The following is a 23,577-nucleotide window of genomic DNA, read 5'->3' as shown; positions in this document are numbered from 1 at the left end:
AATGATCAGGTGACCTGTTCCTTGGTCTCCGCCAATATTGTACTGAAACTAGCTGCTGGGAAGCATGCAGGCTGATGTTTGTTTCTTGTCCTAGAATACAAAATCAAGGATATTGTGGTAAAACTTTATAACTCGCTGGTCGGGCCTCAGCTGGAGTATTGTGTCCAGTTCTGGGCACCACACTTTAGGAAGAATTTTAAGGCATTGGAGAGAGTGTAGAGGAGATTTACTAGAAGGGTACCAGGGCTGAGAGACTTTGGTTATGTGGAGAGAATGGAGAAGCTGGGATATTCTCCTTAGAGCTGAGAAAGGTAGAGGCGTTCAAAAAGATGAAGTGTTTCGACAGTAAGGGAGCAACTGTTTCCACTGGTAGGAGGGGCGGTAACCAGAGGAGACGGATTTAATTATAATTGGCAAAAGAACCGAAAGGGAGATGAGTTTTTTTTTTACACAGTGAGTTGTTATGATCTGGAATGCACTGTCTAAAAGGGCGGTGGAAGCAGATTCAACAGTAACTTTCAAAAAGCAATTTGATAAATACTTGAAGGGGGGAAAAAATTGCAGCGTTATGGGGATAGGGCAGGGGGAGTGGGAATAATTGGATAGCTCTTTCTAAGAGCAGGCACAATGGGCCGAATGGCGGCCTACTGTGCTGTATGATTCTATGAAGCAAATGCCTCCCTGCAAGAGTCCAGTTAAGGTCAGCAGCTTGTGTGGAAAGTCGTTCACAAACTTGCCCTTTTGGAGCAGTGCTTTGGGACGTTAACATCTGCACCCTGGTCTAAACCAGTGTGGAATTGTGGGTGTGATCCAGGCGCTCCCACCCAGTGGGTTGCCTCCTTGCTCGCTCTGCTTAATTTTCAAGAAGGGGTATAATATCAAGTTGACCTTATTGTATAGAAACCTGAGGTCAATGAAGAGCACTATTAAAAGTTGTTAACCCATGGCAATTGATGCCAAACCTTGCTCCCTGGAGCGCAGGATCTGTTTGGTGGGTTGATTGAACAGCTGGATGTGTAAAATTACTTTCATTTTGTTCATCTGGTGAAATGTAAGAATTCGGTTCATTTCAGAATTGCAGGTGTGGAAACAGACTTGTGCAGCCAGCAATATATCATTTAGTGAGATTTTCATGGAAAGAATTTAATTGTAATACCTTAAGTGCTTTTAAAAAAAAAGTAATGGCTGCAGGTCGGAAACTGGAACTGTTCAAAGCTGCTGTTTGAGTGGAAAGGAAGTTTTAAAGCTTCACTGCCAACTTTTGTGCTCCAATCGTGTTTGATTGTTCTGTGTGTTTTTTAAAAGAACTGACAGTTGAACGTGGTACACCTGCTTTAGTTTGTTTGACCGTGATGTGGTACCATACGATACAGTTTATCAAAATGGTTTAGAGCATGCTTGGTAAGTGAATAATGTAGACAGCTGCTGCACTTTATGCTGAAATAATTAATCAGCATGCTGAGAGGCCCATAGGTTCAGTGGCCTGTCAGATAAACAACTTCCTGCTGTTCTAAGTGCTTGACTTGGCTTCACTTTCCTTGGTTGGCATAGAATCGTCCACCCGGCAGTTAAACGAGTGACACAACAACAAGTTGTTTTAATCCTAGGTAAGGCGCAGAAGGGAGCACTGGTTGTCCAGCTTGAGTTGTGATTTCTGCTGGATGTTGGGGGTGGTAATAAAATGTGCAGCTCAAACTGTTCCACACTCAGCTGTACGTGGCTGGTGAGCAGCTTGGAAATGCAGAAATTGCATTTTAGCATAGCAGCAAAAGCAAGTGCTTCCAAACAGGTTCCAGTACTGTGTCCTATTTGAATCGAGCCTCACTTGTGATATGTTCCTAATTGGAGTTTAAGTAAGAATAAGCTGGTGGGATCTAGATTTTGGGAGGTGGGAATACTCTTAGGGAAAAAAATCCATAGACTGTCGCGGGATGCGATCACAAAGAGGGACTTAAATTTCTCAAAAGACAAGGCAAGAGGAATTGGGAGAATGAAACACTTTCCGTTTCAGGCATCCAGTGCACCAGTCTGGTCAGGTATAGCACAGCTAGGTGCTGAGTAAAGCTTGTTTTACTCTTTCCGCTCCTCCCCGCGTTGCATCTCGGCCCCTATCTCAGAATATTCTATTGTACCTGTGAGGCGCCCTTTACCAACCAACCATCCTTGGGCCTGTCTGCCTAACGCTTTCAATTGATGACCAATCTGGGACAACTGTATGCTGAGGGCTCATGCTAATTGGAAATTGGATTGAAACTGCCCAAACTCCGATTCATTTTATGCAACCCATTTACAGCCAGCAGATAGGAAGATTTAATTCTAAGTTTGAGGTACAAGGCCAGTTTGTAATCCACCACACCAGTTCTTCCCCCCCCCCCCCCCTTTTCATTTTTAATTGGTTGCCTAATAAAATTAGTAAACTGGTTAATTTCTCAACTTTTGGCCCTCACTTTTTTCTGGCACACATCCAGGAAGACCAGCTGAGTGACCAGATAGGTGACTTGCTTTGAAACTTGTGTTGCGGTATGATGGCTATTATAATATGGGTGAGGCCCAGTTCTGGCTTGACCACTTTTTCTTCCCCCCCCCCCCCCACTGCGACTTTGCTTGCACCCCTTATCTCAATAGAAGACTTGCGATTTCCAAATTTAGAGTTGATTTTAAAATGCTGCATTCCAAATTTAATGGATTAAGTTAACAAATTGGTAACTGCAGTGAAACTCCCATCACCTGCTTTAATGATGCGGAGTCCCCGGTGGTTATTGTAACTGGCTGATAAACGAGTCCCCCAAGTTTTGGTCTTGCATGCATGGTGCAGCAATACTCGACTTGAAGAAATGAAAGCGCCTGCAATGTAATTAACGAAAGAAACCTGTTTTATTTACCAAGAAACTGAGACTGGATACAACTAGTGAAAGAAACTCTACATTTGGGTGGTCTTGTGCAAGGCGCTGTCCTGCATAAAATCTGGCACGCAACATAAAGGATCTTCCACTGCAGAGTTTTTTTGAAAAGCCTTTCCTTTGTAATGTTAAAGAGTAAACTTGTTAGTTTGATTGAAATAAAATGATTTTGGCAGGTTATGAAAGAAACTGATGATATCCGATGCTGTGTTTCTTCATACCTCTTTTAAAAGCTTGCATACTCCAGAGAGACTAGTATACAATAGTATGTTTTGCAGGGTTCTGGGTTCAGAGAATTGAAGACATCTCAATGTCATGTGTTCCTGATGATGCTTTATTTGGCCCACTCGAACTATCCTGTATTAATATTTATGCCTGTGCTGAGTGCCGTTCCATTAACAATCAACAGTTCCATCTTGTGGTAACGGTCATCTTGAAGCAATAACTTTGTCACCACTTTCTGGCATGTAATCTGCCTCCCATCGAAGTCTTCTGAACTGAGGCATAATTTGATAAAATCCTAATTGGTGTTTATATTTGTTCACTTTAAAACTTGTTCAATGGTCACTAAACTTTATATTATTTGCATATGAGCAAAATGTCCCTGTCAAACCTGGCTATGATGAGATAAAATCCAATATTGCAAACAGTACTGAGTCTTTTAACAGCATTATACATTTTCAATTGATTTCTGTATACAACGCCAGTACAGTCCACTCGATTCAAAGCTTATTTCAAATTATCTGATCATTAAATTTTTTCTAGCACTAACTTCTCAGTGCTTAGATAATTTAAGAAGTCAGCTTTTCCACTGTCAGGAAATGAATTGCTTGACAGCCATTGGCCATGTGAATTTTTTGGCTTGGTAAATTGCAGTAGACCTAGCAGCTAAATGTGATAATGTTAGGTTTTCTGAACAAACACTTGTATGTGCTGTGCCTGGACTGAATCCTTTCATGTGCTTTTGATTTAATTGCCCCTCTGAAGTCGGCTCCTTTTTATTCTTATTTACACTTGTGCAACAGTTATTGATTATATAGTTTCTATCAATGCTGCTCTGAAACTGGCCACAAGGAGGTATTGGAATAGGTCAGATTACGCTCTGTTTCTTCCTGAGGCTGGCATCCCAATGTGAGTACAGTAACTTGGCAGTGAAGGGGTTTGTTTAGTACAGGTCCACGGCCTGCTGATCTGTCTAGTGTTTAACTACTACCACTATGTTTATCTGCTGCTGAAAAAGTGTGTTTAATGCCATGCACCTTCCAGTCAAACCTTCATCTGCTTGATGACCCTATTGACTGTGTTGTTGCTTTTGACTTGTCTGCTGCATAATTAAAAATTGGCAGAATTTTTCCAATTACATACTGATGATTAAATAGTGGGTAAATGCATCACCTGACACCGATCCATGACAGTCAGGAAGGTCCTATGTTTGGATTCCTAGTCTGTGCTGATTCAACTGATCAACTCTATCGTATCAGTGAGTTGACCTCAGTACCCAAGCTGAGGAGGGGAAAAATTGGCCAAGGTTCCAGGACATGATAACTACTAAGTGACCCTTGCTCAAAAGTGAAATATAGGTGAGGACCGGTTCAGGTTTAGTTGTGATGGCTGAATGGATGAATAGTTCACTGACATTGTTGTCTAGGCTTACCCATAAGAATGATCTCTTGGGAAAGATTGTAGGAGAGCTGCTGCTATCTGTGGAACCTTACTGATCATTCAGCAGTGTCCTCAGGAGAGGAGGGGTAACGAAAGGAATTAAAGCAAGTTCTGTGATAAATAACTGCATAAACTTGTGGTTTATGATGTGAACCAAATCTCTTCATTACTGAATTGTAATTCCCTGTTACAGTGTGTATGGTAAGTATTCCATGAAAGATCAAACTTGTCTAAATTACATGAACTCTCTTGAATATTCCTCTACTTTGTTAAAACATTAAATTTTGCAATCAATCTTTAACGAGTTTAAAAGTCAAATACTGATTTCATTTAAGCAGGGGCATTGGTAAGTGAGCTGGCTTTCTCTCTTTTACTCTTCCTGCACAATTATGAGCTTCATTTGCCCCAATATCTCTGCCCCCCTGAAGGCTCTGATTTGATGAAGTCTAGTATCCTGCCAAGTGACTCTTTTTCATGTCAACCCATACAGTGTGTATTAGCATCCTATGCAAGTGTTGGGTATCACAGGTGAATGTGGTCTTGTTCTCATCTGAAGTCCACACATGCACTTTTCAGCAGGGGTCACTGGATAGCAGTTGGAGGTGTTTTTTTATACTCCCTAGCTCATTGCGGCACACTTATCTACCACCCTGGTTAAGATCGGTTTGCTCAACACGGACGAGGCGTCGAACCTGATGCCTTCTGGTCTGTATGGCTTAGTACTACACTGAATGGAGCGGTTACCAACAAAATCATCGTGGAGCTTGGTAGATTTCACCCCCCCCATTTTTTGCATAATTTAATAAGTTTTCTATAATGTAATCACTTAACCAGTTAATTCTGGAACACAGACAAATATGTATAAAAGATCAATGAACTCTGACAAAATTCCAAGTTGGAAGGAACTGTGCTTTGTTGGCCAGAACAACAAAGCACAAATAAAAATAAAAAAAACAGGCAGGGATACATCTTGCCCGTCCTGTATAGGAATTATACTGAAAGAAACCAGTACAAGAAAAAGGCACTGGGCTGAGTAACTACTAAAACAAGAGCCAGAGCTGGGTGGGGAGGGAACGAGAAGGAAGGAAGTCTGGAGATTTAGATTAGCCACGACTATGCCAGACTTGGTTCATACTTGGCAAAAGACACAATTTCCCAAGTCCTGGACCTAACCAATTCCACAGGGACTGTCCTAATAAAGGAGGGCCAGGAGTCTTCCCCTCGCATGGCTGAGCCTTTCTCCCGCTTTCAGAATTCTTGTTCTACCTGGATCCCTCCCTCTGGCCTCTTACCCTCGCTAGATCTTTTCATCGCTAACTGCCGCCGTGACATCGGCTGTCTCCATTTCTCTGCTCCCCTCACTCACTCCAACCTACCTCCCTCTGAACTTGCAGCACTCCATTCTCTCAGATCCAACCCCGACATTGTCATTAAACCTGCTGACAAGGGTGGTGCTGTTGTTGTTTGGCGAACCGACTTCTACCTAGTGGAAGCTGAACGCCAACTCTCCGACACCACCTCCTACTTCCACCTGGACCATGACCCCACTACTGAACATCAAATCACTGTTTCCAAGACTGTCTCTGACCTCATCTCCTCTGGAGATCTCCTCCTCTTCCACCCCCCGCCACCAACCTCATAGACCACCAACCTCATAGACCCCCAACCCCGCACAGCCCACTTCTACCTCCTTCCCAAGAACCACAAACGGGACTGCCCTGGCAGACCCATCGTTTCAGCCTGTTCTTGCCCCACGGAACTTATCGCTTCCTATCTCGACTCTTATCTTTTCTCTCCTTGTCCAGTCTCTTCCCACCTACATCCACGACTCTTCTGACGCCCTCTGCCACTTTAACAGTTTCCTGGCCCCAACTGCCTCCTTTTCACCATGGATGCTTCTTCCTTGAACAGAGGCCCAACCAGTCCCCATCCACCACCACCCTCCTCCGCCTGGCTGAACTTGTTCTCACATTAAACAACTTCTCCTCTGACTCCACTCATTTCCTCCAAATTAAAGGTGTTGCTATGGGTACCCGCATGGGTCCTAGCTATGCCTGCCTTTTCATGGGATATGTGGAACGCTTTGTTCCAGTCCTACTCGGGTCCCCTCCCTCACCTCTTTTTCCAGTACATTGATGACTGTACCGGTGACGTTTCCTGCTCTCGCCCTGAACTAGACAATTTCATTCACTTTGCCTCCAATTTCCACCCTTCCCTCACCTTCACATGGTCCATCTCCGACTCTTCCCTTCTCTTCCTCGACTTCTCCATCTCCATCTCTGGGGATAGGTTATTGACCAACATTCACTACAAGCCCACTGACTCCCACAGCTACCTGGACTACACTTCCTCCTACCCCGCCTCCTGTAAGGACTCTATTCCATTCTCCCAGTTTCTCCGTCTCCGCCGCATCTGCTCCGACGATGCCACCTTCCACACCAGTGCTTCCGACATGTCTTCCTTTTTCCTCAACTGAGGATTCCCCTCTACCGTGGTTGGCACGGCCCTCGACCGGGTCCGTTCTGTCTCCCGCACTTCAGCCCTCGCCCCTGCCCCTCCCTCCCCGGAACCACGATGGGGTTCCCCTTGTCTTCACCCATCACCCCACCAGCCTCCACATTCAACGGATCATCCTCCGCCATTTCCGCTACCTCCAACGTGATCCCACCACAAAACGCATCTTCCCCTCCCCTTTCAGCATTCCGTAGGGACTACTCCTTCCGAGACACCCTAGTCCACTCCTCTATCACCCCCAGTTCCCCTTCGCCCGGCACCTTCCCGTGTAAGCGCAGGAGATGCAACACCTGCCCATATACCTCCCCCCTTCCCACTGTCCAGGGCCCCAAACACCCCTTCCAGGTGAAACAGCGATTTACTTGTACTTCTTGCAATTTAGTATACTGTATTCGCTGCTCACGATGTGGTCTCCTCTACATTGGGGAGACCAAATGCAGATTGGGTGACCGCTTTGCGGAACACCTCCATTCAGTCCGTAAGGGTGACCCCGAGCTTCCGGTCGCCTGTCATTTCAATTCACCGCTCCATTCCCACTCGGACCTCACCATCTGCGGCCTCTTGCATTGTTCCACGGAAGCTCACCGTAAACTCGAGGAACAGCACCCCATCTTCCGATTAGGCACTTTACAGCCTTCCGGACTCAATATCGAGTTCAACAACTTCAGATCATAACCTCGGCCCCTATTATTTTTATTTTTTATCCACACTTTTGGTTTGTGCCTTTTCCTTTTTTCTTTCTCTCTCCCACACGGCAGCTGTCTCTCACTCTGCCAGTGCATTTCACACTTCATCTAGAGCCATTGTCTGTTTCTTTACCTGTCCTATTACCATCTGGTCTCACCTTGAATATCTCTTAATGTCTCCTCTTTCACCCCCTCCCCCAGTTCCCAGCCCCTAAACTGCCTTTTGTTTCATTTCCTGCCTTTTCTCTCAGTTCTGTAGAAGGGTTTTGACCCGAAACGTTGACTCTATTTCTCTCTCCACGGATGTTGCCTGGCCTGCTGAGTTTTTCCAGCATTTTCTGTTGTTATTATGGACAAAAATAACATGGACAAGGATTCCTGGGGACTCCCTTGAGCACAGTAGTGAAGGGAAGGCATCCATATGCAACACATGCCCTTTTACCTCCTCCCTTCCCACTGTCCCGGGCCACAAACACCCCTCCCAGGTGAAACAGCGATTTACTTGTACTACTTGCAATTTAGTATACTGTATTCCCTACTCACGGGAGAGCAAACGCAGATTGGGCGACCGCTTTGCGGAACACCTCCATTCAGTCCGTAAGGGTGACCCTGAGCTTCCGGTCGCCTGTCACTTTAAATCACCGCTTCACTCCCTCTCTGTTCTCGGTCTATTACATTGTTCCAATGAAGCTCAACGTAAGCTCGAGGAACAGCACCTCATCTTTCGATTAGGCACTTTACAGCCTTCTGGACTTAACATTGAGTTCAACAATTTCCAAACTATAACCCCTGCCCCCATTTTTTTCATGCTGTATGATTTTTGCCATTCCCATTTGCAACATTTTATCTTTCCTGCCTCTTACAAAACCGCAGTATGTTCCTTCAATTCCTTCCTCCCCTGCCCCCCCCCCCGCCCCCCTGTCTGTGCACCTGCTTAATATCTGTTACATCTCCAGGTTTTTCCAGTTCTGATGAAGGGTCCCAGACCTGAAACGTTAACTCTGTTTCTCTCTCCACGGATGCTGCCTTGGCTGCTGAGTGTTTCCAGTGTTTTCTGTTGTTGTTTCAGATTTCCAGCATCCGCAGTATTTTGCTATTATACCTGCAAGGCTGCTGTGGATTTCTAAAGTGAAGTCATTTATTAAGATCCTAAAGCCTCAGTATCTGTGCCATTGCGCTAGTTTGTTTTCCCCTACTCGAGGTGTTTTGCTCCTTGCATTGGACCTCTTACTGCCAAAACCGGCAACTAAGTGTCCAGCCGGTCTACAGGAGCAGGTTGAATCAGTCTGACAGCATCAAACATTCTGTTAATGTCTCCATCCTGTTTGGACTTCATTGTTTCTTTTTCAGGTTTCAGATCATGGTTGCAACCAGATGACAAGCTTCTAGAAAATATCACACTAGTCTGTTCCTGCCAGGACAGGCATATAAATGAATTGAAAAGAAGCTGTGCTTAGTATTTCTGTAGTACCAGCAGCAACCAATTTGATTCTTTCCTGACCAGTGCTTTTCAAACTTTTCAGTGGGGGGAGGGGGGCAATCCCTTCACTCCCAAGGACCTCCTGATCTTAACTGTCAACCACCCAAAGGAAAACCATGCTATCGCTGCCTTTAACAGAAAAACTTTCATTATTTCTGTTGCCATATGTGTTTGCAAGTTTAAAAAATGCAGGTGACTTTGCGGAATGCTGAGATCCTCTTGTGCCAATAGAGGCCAAGTAAACCAAAGTAAATGGGCATGAGTATACAAGGGGTTAATATTACTTGGAGTTGAATAGACTGAACAGACTGTCCCAGCCAAGCTGTAGTCACAAGGTATACCCATCACCACTAACCCATGCAATACATCGCCTGCATCAAAATCAAATTGATTGCCTTCATAGTTTGGTCAGCATCTGCCAGTGTTTCTACATACTGTGGTGGTGGTGGTGGGGGGGAAATACAATTGTTTGTTGAAAATGACTGGTCCTGATCATTGCATAAAATGTTAGTTGCCTAAATCTGATATTGTGACTTGCCAAATTGCTCATGAAACATGCTTGAGGAGTGGCTGCACTGAAACTGCATTATTCATAAGACAAACACATTAAGCCAAAGCAATCCCGGTGGATCTAGTTAGATGTTACTGAGCATGAATAATTGATACATAGGGTACATCAGTATGTCTTGTTGCTGATGGTTCTACCATTATAGTCAATGAGAAGTGCTCATCGATTGGTGCGGCAACCTTTTTGTTGCTCATGGCAAGTGTTCATTGGTACTGATGCTGTTGGCTTTAAATAGTACAGCATCCCATGTAAATGAGGAGCAAATAAACACGTCATCTCCAAGGTAGTAAATAGCAGCATAATCAGACAGGACTCTCATTAAAGATGGGTCCCTCAGCTTCGAGTTTGAGGCATCAACCCAGACAGTTGATATTGGGTCCCCTTAGAGCTATACTCCCTCAATGATAATTATAATAAAGTATCCATATGAGGAATATTGGAAAGTTTCCCAAGCCATGATTTAAAAGCTTTTTCTAACGATCCTGGCTTTGTACTCTCCGCCTCAACTATAGGGGATGATAACCCACTTACACTGAGGTAGCTGCGGTCCCCATGTGCTCTGTTAAAACATCAGAGACCATCCCTGGAGAGAAGAATTTGAGGACACTGAGGCAAGTATGGCACTTTTCCCTGTCACTCAACTCCCTGAATAAACCATTGACTTGGCACAATCTGTGCGAGTCATGATCCTTGCCTTGGCTAGGCAAGCTACTGTCTATTACCAGTGGGGACCCAAAGACCTGTATTATGATCTTGCAGTTTACGTTTGAGGCAATTGGCTTCACAGGAGCATTATCGGACATAATTTGACACCGAGCCGCATGAGACGTTGAGACAGAAGCTTAGTCAAAGAGCGTCTTTAAAGGAGGAGAGGCTTAGGGAACAAATTCCTGAGCTTGGGGCCTAGACAACTGAAAGCACGGCCGCCAGCGGAGGGGTGAAGGAAATCAGGGTAGCACGAGAGGCCAGAAATGAAGGAACGCAGAGTTCTAAAAGTTGTGAAGAAAGACTTGCATTTATATAGCGCCTTTCACCACCACCGGATGTCTCAAAGTGCTTTACAGCCAATGAAGTACTTTTGAAGTGGAGTCACTGCTGTAATGTGGGAAACGCGGCTGCCAATTTGCACACAGCAAGGTCCCACAAACAGCAGTGTGCTAATGACCAGATAATCTGTTTTTGTTAGTTGAGGGATAAATATTGGCCAGGACACCGGGGATAACTCCCCTGCTCTTCTTTGAAATAGTGCCATGGGATCTTTTACGTCCATCTGAGAGAGCAGATAGGGCCTTGGTTTAACGTCTCATCCGAAAGACGGCACCTCCGACAGTGCAGCACTCCCTCAGCACTGGAGTGTCAACCTAGCTTTATGTGCTCAAGTCCCTGGCATGGGACTTTAACCCACAACCTTCTGACTCGGGGGCGAGTGTGCTACTAACAGCCACAGTTGACATGCTGTAGGGCTGGAAGAGGTTAGAGATGGCCAGGGCAAGACCATGGAGGGATTTTGAACACAAGGATGCGAATTTTAACTTTGAAGTGTTCCTGGACTGGGAGTCAATGTAGGTCAGTGAGCACAGGGGTGATTGTTGAACAGGACTTGGCGTGAGTCAGGATACAGGCACAGAGCTTTGGATGAACTGAAGTTTACGGAGTGTGGAAGATGGGAGGCCGGCCAAGAGAGCATTGGAATAGTTGAGTTTGGAGGAAACAAAAGCATTGCTGAGGGTTTCAGCAGCAGATGGGCTGAGGCAGGGGCGGAGATGAGCAATATTAGAGGTGGAAGTAGGCGGTCTTAGTCATTGAGAAGGATATGGGGTTGGAAGCTCAGGTCAGGGTCAAATAGGATACAGGTTATGAACAGTCTGGTGCAGCCTCATAGTGGCCAGGGAGAGGGATGAAATCAGTGGCTAGGGAATGGAGTTTGTGGTGGGGCCGAAGGCAATAGCTTTGGTCTTCCCAATATTTAATTGAAGGAAGTTTCTGCTCATCAAATACTCGCTGTCGAACAAGCAGCAGGACCAATCAAATGCAGTGGAGGGTCCAGAGAGGTAGTGGTGAGATAGAATTGGGTGTTGTCAGCATACATGCAGATGTGTTTTTGCATGTCGCCGAGGGGCAGCATGTAGCTGCGAAATTAGACTACAGAAGTGGAATCCCTTAAGAGCCTTCCTCCCCCAGTTCAATCAACAGGTTGTATCAGAGCCTGGCTCAGCTGCAGCACATTTCGTGGTATCACCTGGAGTTCCTGGGCGTTGTAATTTGTGTGTCGTGGCTTTTGAACCTAATGCATGGTCAAAGGTTCTTGCTGGGAATCCTTCCATCAATCATTGCCACCTCCCCACTTGCATCAATGACTGTTACACAAGCAGCCTTCCAATAATCCATGGAGATAGCAACCAGCTTACTTGTGGGGATCCTTCAGTAATCCAGGGAGATATCAAGGCAAATTACCTGTGAAGACCCAACCATAATCCATCGAGTTAGCAGGCCAGATTACCTGTGGGGACCCTATCATGGAAAATATACAGGCCAATAGTCCAAGCTATTCAAGAAGGCAATTGTTGGTATACCCCTGAAAGGTAAAGGGGTACTTTCAGGGATGATGCAGCAATGATTGGCGAGTGAGTAGGACTAGTATTGAACAAAAGGAGGCGGCTTATTTAAGGATGAAGAACAATGGATTATAGGAAGTAGCAAAAGAAGGCAAATGAGAGAATGTGCAGTATAAAAAAAAATCTTGCAAGGTTAATCGCAAAGGGTTTTATAAGTACATCAAGAAAGAGTGGTAAAGGAAGTGGGCCCTATTAAAACCGCTTTTGTTAGGACATTGGTAAATGATAAGGATATGGCAGAAATGCTAAATTAGTTTACTCTGTACTTCACACTGGAGAAAAATGCGATACTCAAGATACAGGGAAAGCCCAGAGGTTGGTTGGGGATAAATTTTCTGGGATTACTATACAATGGGATTGAAGCCATGGATCATTTCCACTTGGGGCTATTAAAAGAAATACATGAGGTAATAGGTAATACAGTATTAATCTAAAGCTCGCTGGATTTGGGAATATTGCTAGAGGATTGGGTGGTAAATAATATACCATTTATAAAAAAAAAAGGAAATGACAATAGGATTGAGTTTAATGTCAATCGTGGCATTGTTAGATTTGAAGAAAAACTTGCAGGACTTTAGGGAAAGTGCGGGGAAGTTGAACTAATTGGATGGCTCTTTCAAAGAGCTGGCACAGGCATGATGGGCCGAATGGTTTCCTGTGCTGTATGATTCTATATACTGACCTTGGAGAAGTACAGCGATGATTCCAGGATGATGCATGGGATAGCAGACTGGGTAATTTCCTGGAGATGAGGTCAAGGGATGATGTGATTTAGGTGTTGAACATAATGGAGGGAATTGGCAAAGTAGGGTATGATTCTTCCCTCTATTAGAGTCCAGAATAAATAGACGCAACCTTAGAATTCAGTTTTAGTGGATTAAAAGTAAAATTTTTTAAATAGTTGTTGCACAGAAGGTTGTGAGCATGTGGAACACACAGCTGCAGCAGACCACAGATGCAAAGTCAATTGAACTGTGGGGCGATTGGTACTTGGGAAGTGATAGGATGGAGGAGTTATTGCTCTCAACTCCGAATTTGGATTTCGAGAACTGTCATGGCTAACAAAATGGCAGAGCAAGCTCAGTGAGCCCAAGACCTCCTGTCCTAGAATTTCTCTGATCAGAAGATAACTGTTCTCCCCCTCCTCTTCCCTCCCACCTGAAAATTTACATTATAGTACATAGATACCTTATGTGGCAGTCTAATTTGTTTGGAGTGGCTTCCTGTCTGTGGGTTCATAATACATTATGCACAGTTCACTCATTTAGTGGACCAGCTGCACTGGTCATTGATCTATTTAAAAATTAACAGTCTCTGTGTACTCCTTTTGAAGTGTTTATTTGCATGAATGCTGTGTAATATTTTGGTGGTACTGTAGTTATACTTCTAATGAGGGTGTGTACCTGCTTTCTTCCTTGTTTGTTTATTTTCACAGATCATTAATCCTGGTGGTTTTCTTGCTTCCAGGCCTTTGGCAGTGCTGCTGTTTGCTGCCATCGTGGACTCCCTATCTTGATTCATCCTTCACTAATGGGGCGATGCCTCTTGGCTAATGAGTGCTTCCCATAGATTGGGGCTGCATGCTGGTGTTTGACATTGGAGCACTCTGAGCTCTGTACAAAGGGCACGAAATTAGATGTTATGTAGCAGTTGATTTACAATCCTGACCAACTGCTTGGAGTAAAATACCTCATGACAGACATTTTTATGGGAGTATTTAATTAAAACGATTCCCCATTTTCATTTACCCTTCTGTTCCCTTCCCATGCTTTTGTGTTTCCCCATTCCTTCTTTGGGTTAATCTATTAATTTGCCAGTGCTGAGCTGAGGTTTCGACCCCATATCCTCTCCATCACAAAGTCTGCCTACTTTCACCTACGTAACATCGCCTGTCTCCGCTCCTGCTTTAGCCCATCTCCTGCTCAAACCCTCATCCATGCTTTTGTTATCTCCAGACTCTGCTATTCCAATGCTGTTGTGGCTGGGCAACCATCTTCCACCCTCCATAAACCTGAGCTCATCCAAACTCTGCGTCAAGTCCAGTTAGCCCATCACCCCGGTGCTCACTGGCCTACATTGGCTCCTGGTTCACCAAAGCTACCAAAATTCTCATCCTTGTGTTCAAATCCCTCCGTGGCCTCGCCTCTCCCTTTCTTTGTAACCTCCTCTAACCCTGCAACTCTGAGAACTAGGGTTTGTCCAACTCTGATTTCTTGCGCATTCTCCACTTCCTTTGCCCCACCATTGGTGGCTATGCCTTCAACCATCTAGGCCCCAAGCTGTGGAATTCCCTCAACACCTCTCTTCTTTGGAAATCTATCTTTTTGACCAAGCTTTTAGTTTCCCCTCCAAATATCCTCTTTGACTTGGTGTCAACTTATGTCTGATTACACTCCTGTGAAGTGTCTTGGGACAGTTTCCTACTAAAGACATTTCATAAATGCAAGTTATTGTGAGAAAGGAAACTGCAATGCGTTGAATTGGGAGCGAGGGGGTCGTTTCTTCTACCATTATGTGGGTCACATTTAATGTTAATCTTGTACCGCTGGCCAATAAGTTTTTTAAATCATAGATATGGCAGTCAGTTGAAATCTTTAATTGTGTACAGACTTGTCTTAGAACATAAGAACGTAAATAGGAGCAGGGTAGGCCATTTAGCTCTTCAAGCCTATTGCACCATTCAGTAAGATCATGGCTGATCTTCTACCTCAACTCCACTTTCCCTCCCTCTCACCATATCCCTTGATTCCCTTCGTATCCAAAAATCTATCGATCTCTGTCTTGAATATACTCAAGATATGAGCATAGCCACAGTCCTTTAGGGTAGAAAATTCCAAAGATTCACAACCTTTGAGGGAAGAAATTTCTCCTTATCTCAGTCCTAAATGTCTGACCCCCTTATTTTGAGACTGACCCCTAGTTCTAGACTCCCCAACTGGGGAAACATCCTCCCAGCCTCTACCCTGTCAAGCCCTCTAAGACTTTTATGTTTCAATGAGATCACCCCTCCTTCTTCTCAACTCTAGGGAATATAGGCCTAGTCTACTCAATCTCTTATAGGACAATCTCCTCATCCCAGGAATCGTTCTCATGAACCTTTGTTGCATTCCCTCCTTGGGTAAGGAGATCAAAACAGTACACAGTACTCCAGGCGTGGTCTCACCAAGGCTCTATATATGCAGTAAGACTTCTTTACTCTTAGCCTTTCTTACAAAGGGATTGGAGTATAACATACCATTTGCAACACAACTATGATGTAGAAACGACCACAATACAGCCAAATACGAACAAGGACACTAATTTACAGTTCTCAGAAAAATGGGCAGTGTTGTGGAAAGTGATCTCCAAAACATTGGTGAAGACCCTGGGATCCCATGTAATAAAATAATTTGATTTATTTGGTCAATGCAAGTCGGGAGCATTAGTCATAAGCTTACTTCTTATAAAATGCCTAAGATGTTACCATTTGAAGGCATTCCCAGATATAAATAACCCAACCTGTGCAGAACTGCCAGCAATGCAGATCCTGCTTTTGTGGGTCTTCTGTCTTCCACCTGATTAATTGCCTATTCTCTAGTCTTGTAAATACACTGACCCAGTTCAGTATTTCTCTACGCTTCTGTCACAACATAAAATAGCTTAATGACGCATCCACTCAGACACACAGAGCGTGTGTTCTGTCAATTTCCAGCCTGCCTGCTCCCATTTCTGGACATTTTAAATGCGACCCATGTTGAAACAGAATTAAACACTCTGAACTCTTGTTAAACCATTTCCTGTTTGAATACCATTGCCTTTGAATATTTTCAGTAACCTTTCATTTTAGAGAGGTTAGGGGGAAAATACAGAAAGGATGGTTAGTATTAGAGTCAGAGTCATACAGCACAGAAAGAGGCCCTTCGGCCCATCGTGTCTGCGCCGTCCATCAAGCCCTGTCTAATCCCATTTTCCAGCATTTGGTCCATAGCCTTGTATGCAATGGCATTTCAAGTGCTCATCCAAATGCTTCTTGAATGTTGTGAGGGTTCCTGCCTCTACCACCCTTTCAGGCAGTGAGTTCCAGACTCCAACCACCCTCTGGGTGAAAAAGTTCCTCCTCAAATCCCCTCTAAACCTCCTGCCCCTTACCTTGAATCTATGCCCCCTTGTTATTGACCCCCCTACTAAGGGGAAAAGTTCCTCTTTATCTACCCTATCTATGCCCCTCATCATTTTGTACACCTCAATCAGGTCCCCCCTCCGCCTTCTTTGCTCCAAGGAAAACAACCCCAGCCTGTTTAGTCTTTCTTCATAGCTGAGGCGCTCCATCCCAGGTATTATTGAAGATGGGTCAATTTTTTAAAAGAAATTCGGTAGTTTAAAGCGAGGAATATTGAAGACTATGGGGAGTGAGCAGGAGAATGGGATGAGATCAGCTTGGTCATAGAGAAGATCAAGTGTAGACTTGATGGACCAAATGACCCTTTTCTGAGCTAGGCCATTCTTTGGTTATTTTACTTTTTTTTAAAAAACAAACACATGTTTGGAATGGAAAATTACTGGCTTGCTTTTGGTATCTGCAGCTTGAACTCTTACTGATCATTTTAAGTTCCATTTGAGCTACATTGTTTTAACTTCTAGATATGTCAGAGCGGATGCTGGGCATTGCTTCTCTATTGCTCGTTGAGCCTGCATTCCCCAGAGTGCAATTTCAGTTCCAGCCAAAAAGCAGAGAAGCTGGAGGAGAGTATTTGAGTGTACACCAGTCAACATTCTCACCAAAAGGGTGGAACCAGAGGCTTCCAAATCCAAGTGACTTACTTTTGCTAACTAGATGAATAACGTTTGGTTTCACAGCTGTTACTCTGTACTCCCCAACATTTGTGACTGACCCTAACCATGGTGCTAATTGACTGAATCATGAAGGCAAAGTTCAACACATCTCTGCAGCTCTCGCTCGTTGATTTGAAGGAATCAGTTTTCACATTCAAATAGAGATGGCATGGTCTGTCTCCGACTTGGTATCAATGGGTGATCATCAGCATGAAGTATTGGTGATGGGTCTGACCTTGCTACATTGGTCATGAGCAAGTTTTTGGCAGCTATAGCTTTTCAAAGCGAACGACGCCTATATATCCATCTGAAGCTGGTTACCAGAGTTTTCTGCTGAGGTGGGAGAGGAGGGGTTCAGCAGGTTAAGGCCTGCTAGAATTTGCAAACAATTATCAAAAATCCCAATTGTGTCAGCCACTAGATAATTCCTGTCTTGTCCTTCACAGAAGTTTGCTTTCAGATAAGGACAAATATTCTCCGTACCACTTGTCACATTTGCTCCTTTCCATGCTGGATATTCACCAATTCGGGCACGATGACCGGTGTCCTGATGAATGTTAATTGTTACAGGTCCTAGTTTTGTTTCTTGCCTAATTATTAAGTAAAAGATGATGCAGTTTTTTTTCATTTAACCCACTGTAAAGGTAAAGATGTGACCAGCCATATCTCCAGAAGTGACTCTGAATAGCTAACACATGAGGGTGTATATTCAAGAGGAGATGCTCCTCATACAAGATTTAAAAAAAAAATTGTTTATGGGGTGTGGGCGTCGCTGACAAGGCCAGCACTTATTGCCCATCCCTAATTTCCCATGAGAAGGTGGTGGTGAGCCGCTGTCTTCAACCGCTGCAGTCCGTGTGGTGAAGTTGCTCCCACAGTGCTGTTAGGGAGGGAGTTCCAGGATTTTGACCCAGTGATGACGAAGGATCGGCGATATACTTCTAAGTCAGGATGGTGTGTGACTTGGAGGGGAACTTGCAGGTGGTGTTGTTCCCATGCGCCTGCTGCCCATGTCCTTCTAGGTGGAAGAGGTCGCAGGTTTGGGCAGTGCTGCCGAAGAAGCCTTGGCGAGTTGCTGCAGTGCATCTTGTAGATGGTACACACTGCAGTCACGGTACGCCAGTGGTGGAGGGAGTGAATGTTTAAGGTGGTGGATGGGGTGCCAATCAAGCGGGCGGCTTTGTCCTTTGTTACTTATATTTTCAACTCGCAAAAGGATTTTGCTGAGCGTTTGTATCATGTTCTATTCTCTTGATCTTTATCTTTTCTGATGTTCCTCAGATATATGGTCTTGCTTTTCCCAGGAAAGTGTTGTGAAACTAGAATATTCAGTTTTAGTTTGGTTAAATGTATTTACATCTTGTCCTGCCTCCGAGTTGTAGTTAAGATTTAATGTCTGAACTTGTTGACTCCCAGTGGCAGTGCTCACTGTGGAAAAATAAAATGTAAAAATGTCCCTTTCTCTGCTTTCCTCCCACTTTAATGGCTAACTTGCACCTGGTAGCAGCTGTGATGCTGGTAAGAACATTAACATCTGCTCGTAGCTTTTCTAAAATATGGATTACTTTCCTCCTTTTCAGGGGAGAAATCCTTTCTTTCTGGAACCATCGATCATCGTTACAATTACTGATGGGAACAAGTTGACAAACAACAGTGGTATACAGGAGGAGGTAAGTTGCAGTCTGGTGTTTTTGTCACAGTTTTGTTAACATTAGTAGATTTTCCCCTCATGGTGCTTATGGATATTCTTGTCCCTGGAGTGTGATTTTTGATGACCTCCATGGATGGGGATCTATATTAAATCCAATGAATTCAGAGTCCGCTAATTGATCAACTCGGATGTTTTACCAAATTCTGAATGTACATTTCTCATTTTATATCACTTGTTACATCCATGTTTGCAACATGTACATCATCTTGGACTTAAGACATGTATGAAGAAATGAAATCTTAAGATTGGTAGTATATTTGATATGTTACATGTTTGTGGTAATTCCGTATACTTCCTGACTTGGGGCAATTTTTCAGAGTTGTCTTTGGTGCTGATTCTATGAGTTAAGTAGTGAAGAAATGCTTTGAATGATCAAAAATATATGTTTTTTTACGTTTATATATGTTAAGATACAGACGCCCGGGCTAGGAAGAGGGTGTATCTGTGGATGAGGAGCAGGTCTTGGGAACCTGAGAAATTAGTGTGAAAGACCAAAAATGCGCCAATGACCATGTGATTAATAATACCGATGAAGGTATTGGAAAGGGACATGATACCACAGACTAATCAGATCATTGGAAGATACTTGCATATTAATTTATTTTGTATGTATGGTGCATCTAATATTTCCCGTCTGTGACTTGACTTTGTATTTTCATGTTTTTGTCACACTTGTTAAATGATTTGCCATTATATCCACATTTATATAATGGGATTTGCCTATATAACCTCAGCATTTGGACTAACAATCATCACCAACGTCCCATAATTCTGTTTTCTCAAAATCTGCCATATTTTCCTCCAATAAATTTCTTATGCCTAAAACAAGCATTTAAACCAGGGGTGTCAAACATTTGGCCCATGGAAAAATTTCATCCGGGTGCGGTATCCTGAGTTTAGGGTTGCCAAGTTTCCTGGACTAGGAAACCAATTCCAAATTTTGCTCTGCAGCAGCAATTCACCCCTTCCCCCAGGATAGAGAGCTGACCCATGCTTGGGTGACTAGAAACTGGACCAGCTTTTTGGCGGGGGTGGGGTGGGGAAGAGATGTGCAGTTTGGTTGGGATAGGTGAACAGGCACTAGGGGTCGTAACATTGGGAGTCGGGGAGCAGGGGTTTGTGAGATTGGGACTAGGAGGGGGTTCCTGAGATTGGGAGTTGGGGGTTTGTATGATTGGGAGTCGTTCCAATTTGTTGGGAGTTGTTCCAATTTGCTGGCAGGTAGCCAGTAACTGATGCTTGTTATTTTCTTTAAGATTCTGTCTGTGATTTTTGTCAACTAGAAATCCAGCAGTTATTCCACAGGCTGCTGAAGGTCTCCCATGCAGAGAGTGGGTTTTTTGTGCTGGTCCTGACCTCTGATGTAGGCAGGCCTCCCAACTTCATCATTCCATTGCCTTGTTCGGAACAGTACAGTTGGGAAGACCACCTGCAACATTGTGTGCCAGGCACGCTCAGGTGATCGGTGATGCTTCCAAGAACTTTTGGAGATCATTGCTTGCTGAAATGACTCACTGAAAGTATCAAGCCACTGTAAAAATTACTGGAAGCTGTATCTTTTAGTTTGGCTACATAGAATTCTATACTTGGAAATGAGCTGCATTTAAAGCACATCAAGCCACCTGCTGCCGTCCCTGTGGCCGTCATGCCTTAAGTGGAGAGAGAGTAAGTATCTATACTGCTTGTCCTCCAAGCAGAACACTTCATTGTGTTCAGTCTGTCTCGTGCTTTGGTTCACACTGGCCCAGACAATTTTCAATGCCTGTTTCTCTTCCTACAAGAAAGAATTGAGAAAGAGCTTGATAAATAGCTTTGTCTGATGCATTGACTTCTGCTCTGGCCTGTCCCGCCTTTTCAGCTGAGTACTACAGGCTGCCTTGCACCAGTTGAGACTGGCCCATCCCAGAGTGCCAGAGAGATTTACACCATGCTTTTACACAGCTAGTCCTCCCTGTCTCCCACTTGTGACACATCCAACCATTCTGGAGAGTCGTCCAGGGTGCTGTAGAAGCTGACCAGTCTTGGTATGCCCTTAAATCCACCCCGCTCCCTACTGTGCTTGCTCAGGTGGTGGGGAAGTGGAGGAATCGCATATAATCACAAAAGGCAGACCAGCACAATTTTCACTGCTACCAGGAAGGAGTCCCTCTTTATACCCTTGTCACTGACGATAAGGAAATGGCGGACATGTTGAATAATTACTTTGTGTCAGTATTTACAGTAGAGGAAGAACAGAGCAAGCCGGAAATCTCAAGGAAACTAATATTGAATCCAGGACAGGGACTCAACAAAATTAATGTAAGCAAAATTACAGTAATGAAGAAAATAATGGCACTAAAGAGTGTCAAATCCCCAGGACCAGATGGTTTCCATCCCAGGGTTTTAAAGGAAGTAGGTGAGCACATTGCAGATGCCCTAACTATAATCTTGCAAAGTTCTCTTGATTCAGGAACTGTTCCTTTAGATTGGAAAATTGCGCGTGCCACTCTGCTATTTAAGAATGGTGGGAGGTAAACCAGGGAATTCTAGACCAGTTGGCCTAACATCTGTTGTTGGGAAATTACTCGAGTCTATAATTAAGGATTGGGTGATGGAACACCTTGAAAATTTTCAGTTGATCAGAGAGAGCCAGCATGGATTTGTGAAAGGTAGGTCATGCCTGACGCATGATTTGAATTTTTTGAAGAGGTGACTAAAGTAGTGGACGGGAATGTCTATGAATGTTATATGGACTTCCAGAAGGCATTTGATAAAGCCTGTTAACTAAGTTTGAAGCCCACGAAATCAAAGGCAAATTATTGACCTGGTTAGGAAATTAGTTGAGCGGCAGGCAACAGAGTAGGGATAATGGGCAGGATGTGATTAGTGGTGTCCCGCAGGGATCTGTGTTGGGGCCGCAACTATTCACTGTGTTTATTAACGACTTAGATGATGGGATAGAAAACTGTCTCGCTGATGCCCAGTTTGGGTTCCGCCGGGACCACTCTGCTCCAGACCTCATTACAGCCTTGGTCCAAACATGGACAAAGGAGCTGAATTGGTGAGGGGAGAGTGACTGCCCTTGACATCAAGGCAGCATTTGACCGAGTGTGGCATCAAGGAGCCCGAGTAAAACTGAAGTCAATGGGAATAGGGGGGGGGGGGTGGGGGGGAAACTCTCCACTGGCTGGAGTCATATCTCGCACGAAGGAAGATGGTGGTTGGAAGTCAATCATCACAGCCTCAGGACATTGCTGCAGGAGTTCCTCAGGGCAGTGTCCTAGGCCCAACCATCTGTGGTCTGCACAGAGCGGGATTAAACGGAGTGGACTTGAACAGAGTGTTTAAGTTGGGAATTTGGCAAGAGTGGGAATTTGGAGAAGAGGGGAAAGGAGTTGTTGCTTTTTGCCGACACTACTTGTACTGCTTTGTGTTACAAGTAGATATTTAATTTCAGTACCCTTAACTTAATCTAGATCAAGTAATTAGTCAGGAAACTACATTGTAAACTAAGTTACATAATTACAAATGTAATAAAACAAGGTCCTATGTGGATGGCAGTGCAGGTGGTGTGCCGCAACTGCAGCATGTGGGAGTTTGTGGAGAGCATTGTGATCCCGGACAACCACGTTTGCAGTAAGTGCCTGCATCTTGAGGAACGTCAGCTCAGAGTTCAGCTGTAGGCTGAGGTGCAGACATTGCGAGACATCAGGGATGGGGAGAGTTACCTGGACCCTTTGATCCAGGAGGCAGTCAGACTCTCAGTCAGACTCCTTGGGTTAGGTAGTGGTACAGGTCTGGTTCATGGTCAGGGACAGGAGGGTGTGACTGCAACTCAGGCAGATAAGGGGACCCCAGGTGCAGTGCTGGAGGAACCTCAGTCTTTGCCCTTGTCCAACAGGTATGAGGTTCTTGCTGCCTGTGTGGATGAGTGAAAAGCCTGCAGGATGGATGAGCAAGCTGACCATGGCACCATGGTGTGCAGGAGGCCATTCAAGTGGAGGGAGTGAAAGGGAATGTAGTTGTGGTAGGGGACGGTATCGTCAGGGGGATAGATACTGTTCTCTGTAGCTGCGACCGAGAGTTGCGAAGGTTGTATTGCCTGCCTGGTGCTAGGGTTAAAGACATCTCCTCATGGGAGGGGGAGGCTCTAGTTGTCGTGGTCCACGTAGGAACCAACGATATAGGTAGAACTAGGAATGAGTTTCTGCTAAGGGAGTTTGAGGAGCTTGGATCCAAATTCAAAAGCAGAACCTCAAAGGTAATAAACTCTGGATTGTTACCTGAGCCACGCGCAAATTGGCATAGGGACAAACAGATTAGAGGTTTAATTGCGTGGCTCAAAGAGTGGTGTGGGACGGAGGGGTTTCAGTTCATGGGACACTGGGACCAGTACTGGGGAAAGAGGGAGCTGTTCCATTGGGACGGGCTCCACTTAAACCGGGCTGGGACCAGTGTCCTGGCGAACCGAATAACTAGGGCAGTAGATAGGGCTTTAAACTAATGATGGGGGTGGTGGGAGGATTCAAGAAAGAGTAAATTTAAAAGCAGCGAAAGAAATGTCAAGGCTCTAGAGTAGAGCTTTGGGTAAAAATAAGCAGAGTCGGTCAGGAAGGGACAGAGAGAGTAACAAAGGTAATAAGGCATCAG

The 23,577-nt window shown here is 44.5% G+C and overlaps 1 protein-coding gene across 3 annotated transcripts in view; it reads left to right on the top strand.

Annotated features, from left to right (window-relative positions):
- LOC147107390 (integrator complex subunit 6-like) overlaps positions 1-23,577 on the top strand; it is a 131,379-nt gene that overhangs the window by 18,487 nt on the left and 89,315 nt on the right. For all 3 annotated transcript variants that reach the window (XR_015080781.1, XM_086006388.1, XM_086006387.1), the window contains one exon: positions 18,818-18,907. Coding sequence is in view for 2 of the 3 variants with exons in the window: in XM_086006388.1 (XP_085862514.1) it covers positions 18,818-18,907 (90 nt within the window). In the remaining variant the exon portion in view is untranslated. The remainder of the gene's footprint in view (positions 1-18,817; positions 18,908-23,577) is intronic.

Source organism: Somniosus microcephalus, chromosome 14, assembly GCF_052327205.1.
Source record: "Somniosus microcephalus isolate GS21.2 chromosome 14, FLI_Smic_1.0, whole genome shotgun sequence".
Lineage (NCBI taxonomy): Eukaryota > Metazoa > Chordata > Chondrichthyes > Squaliformes > Somniosidae > Somniosus > Somniosus microcephalus.
This window is presented reverse-complemented; position numbering and strand designations above follow the sequence as displayed.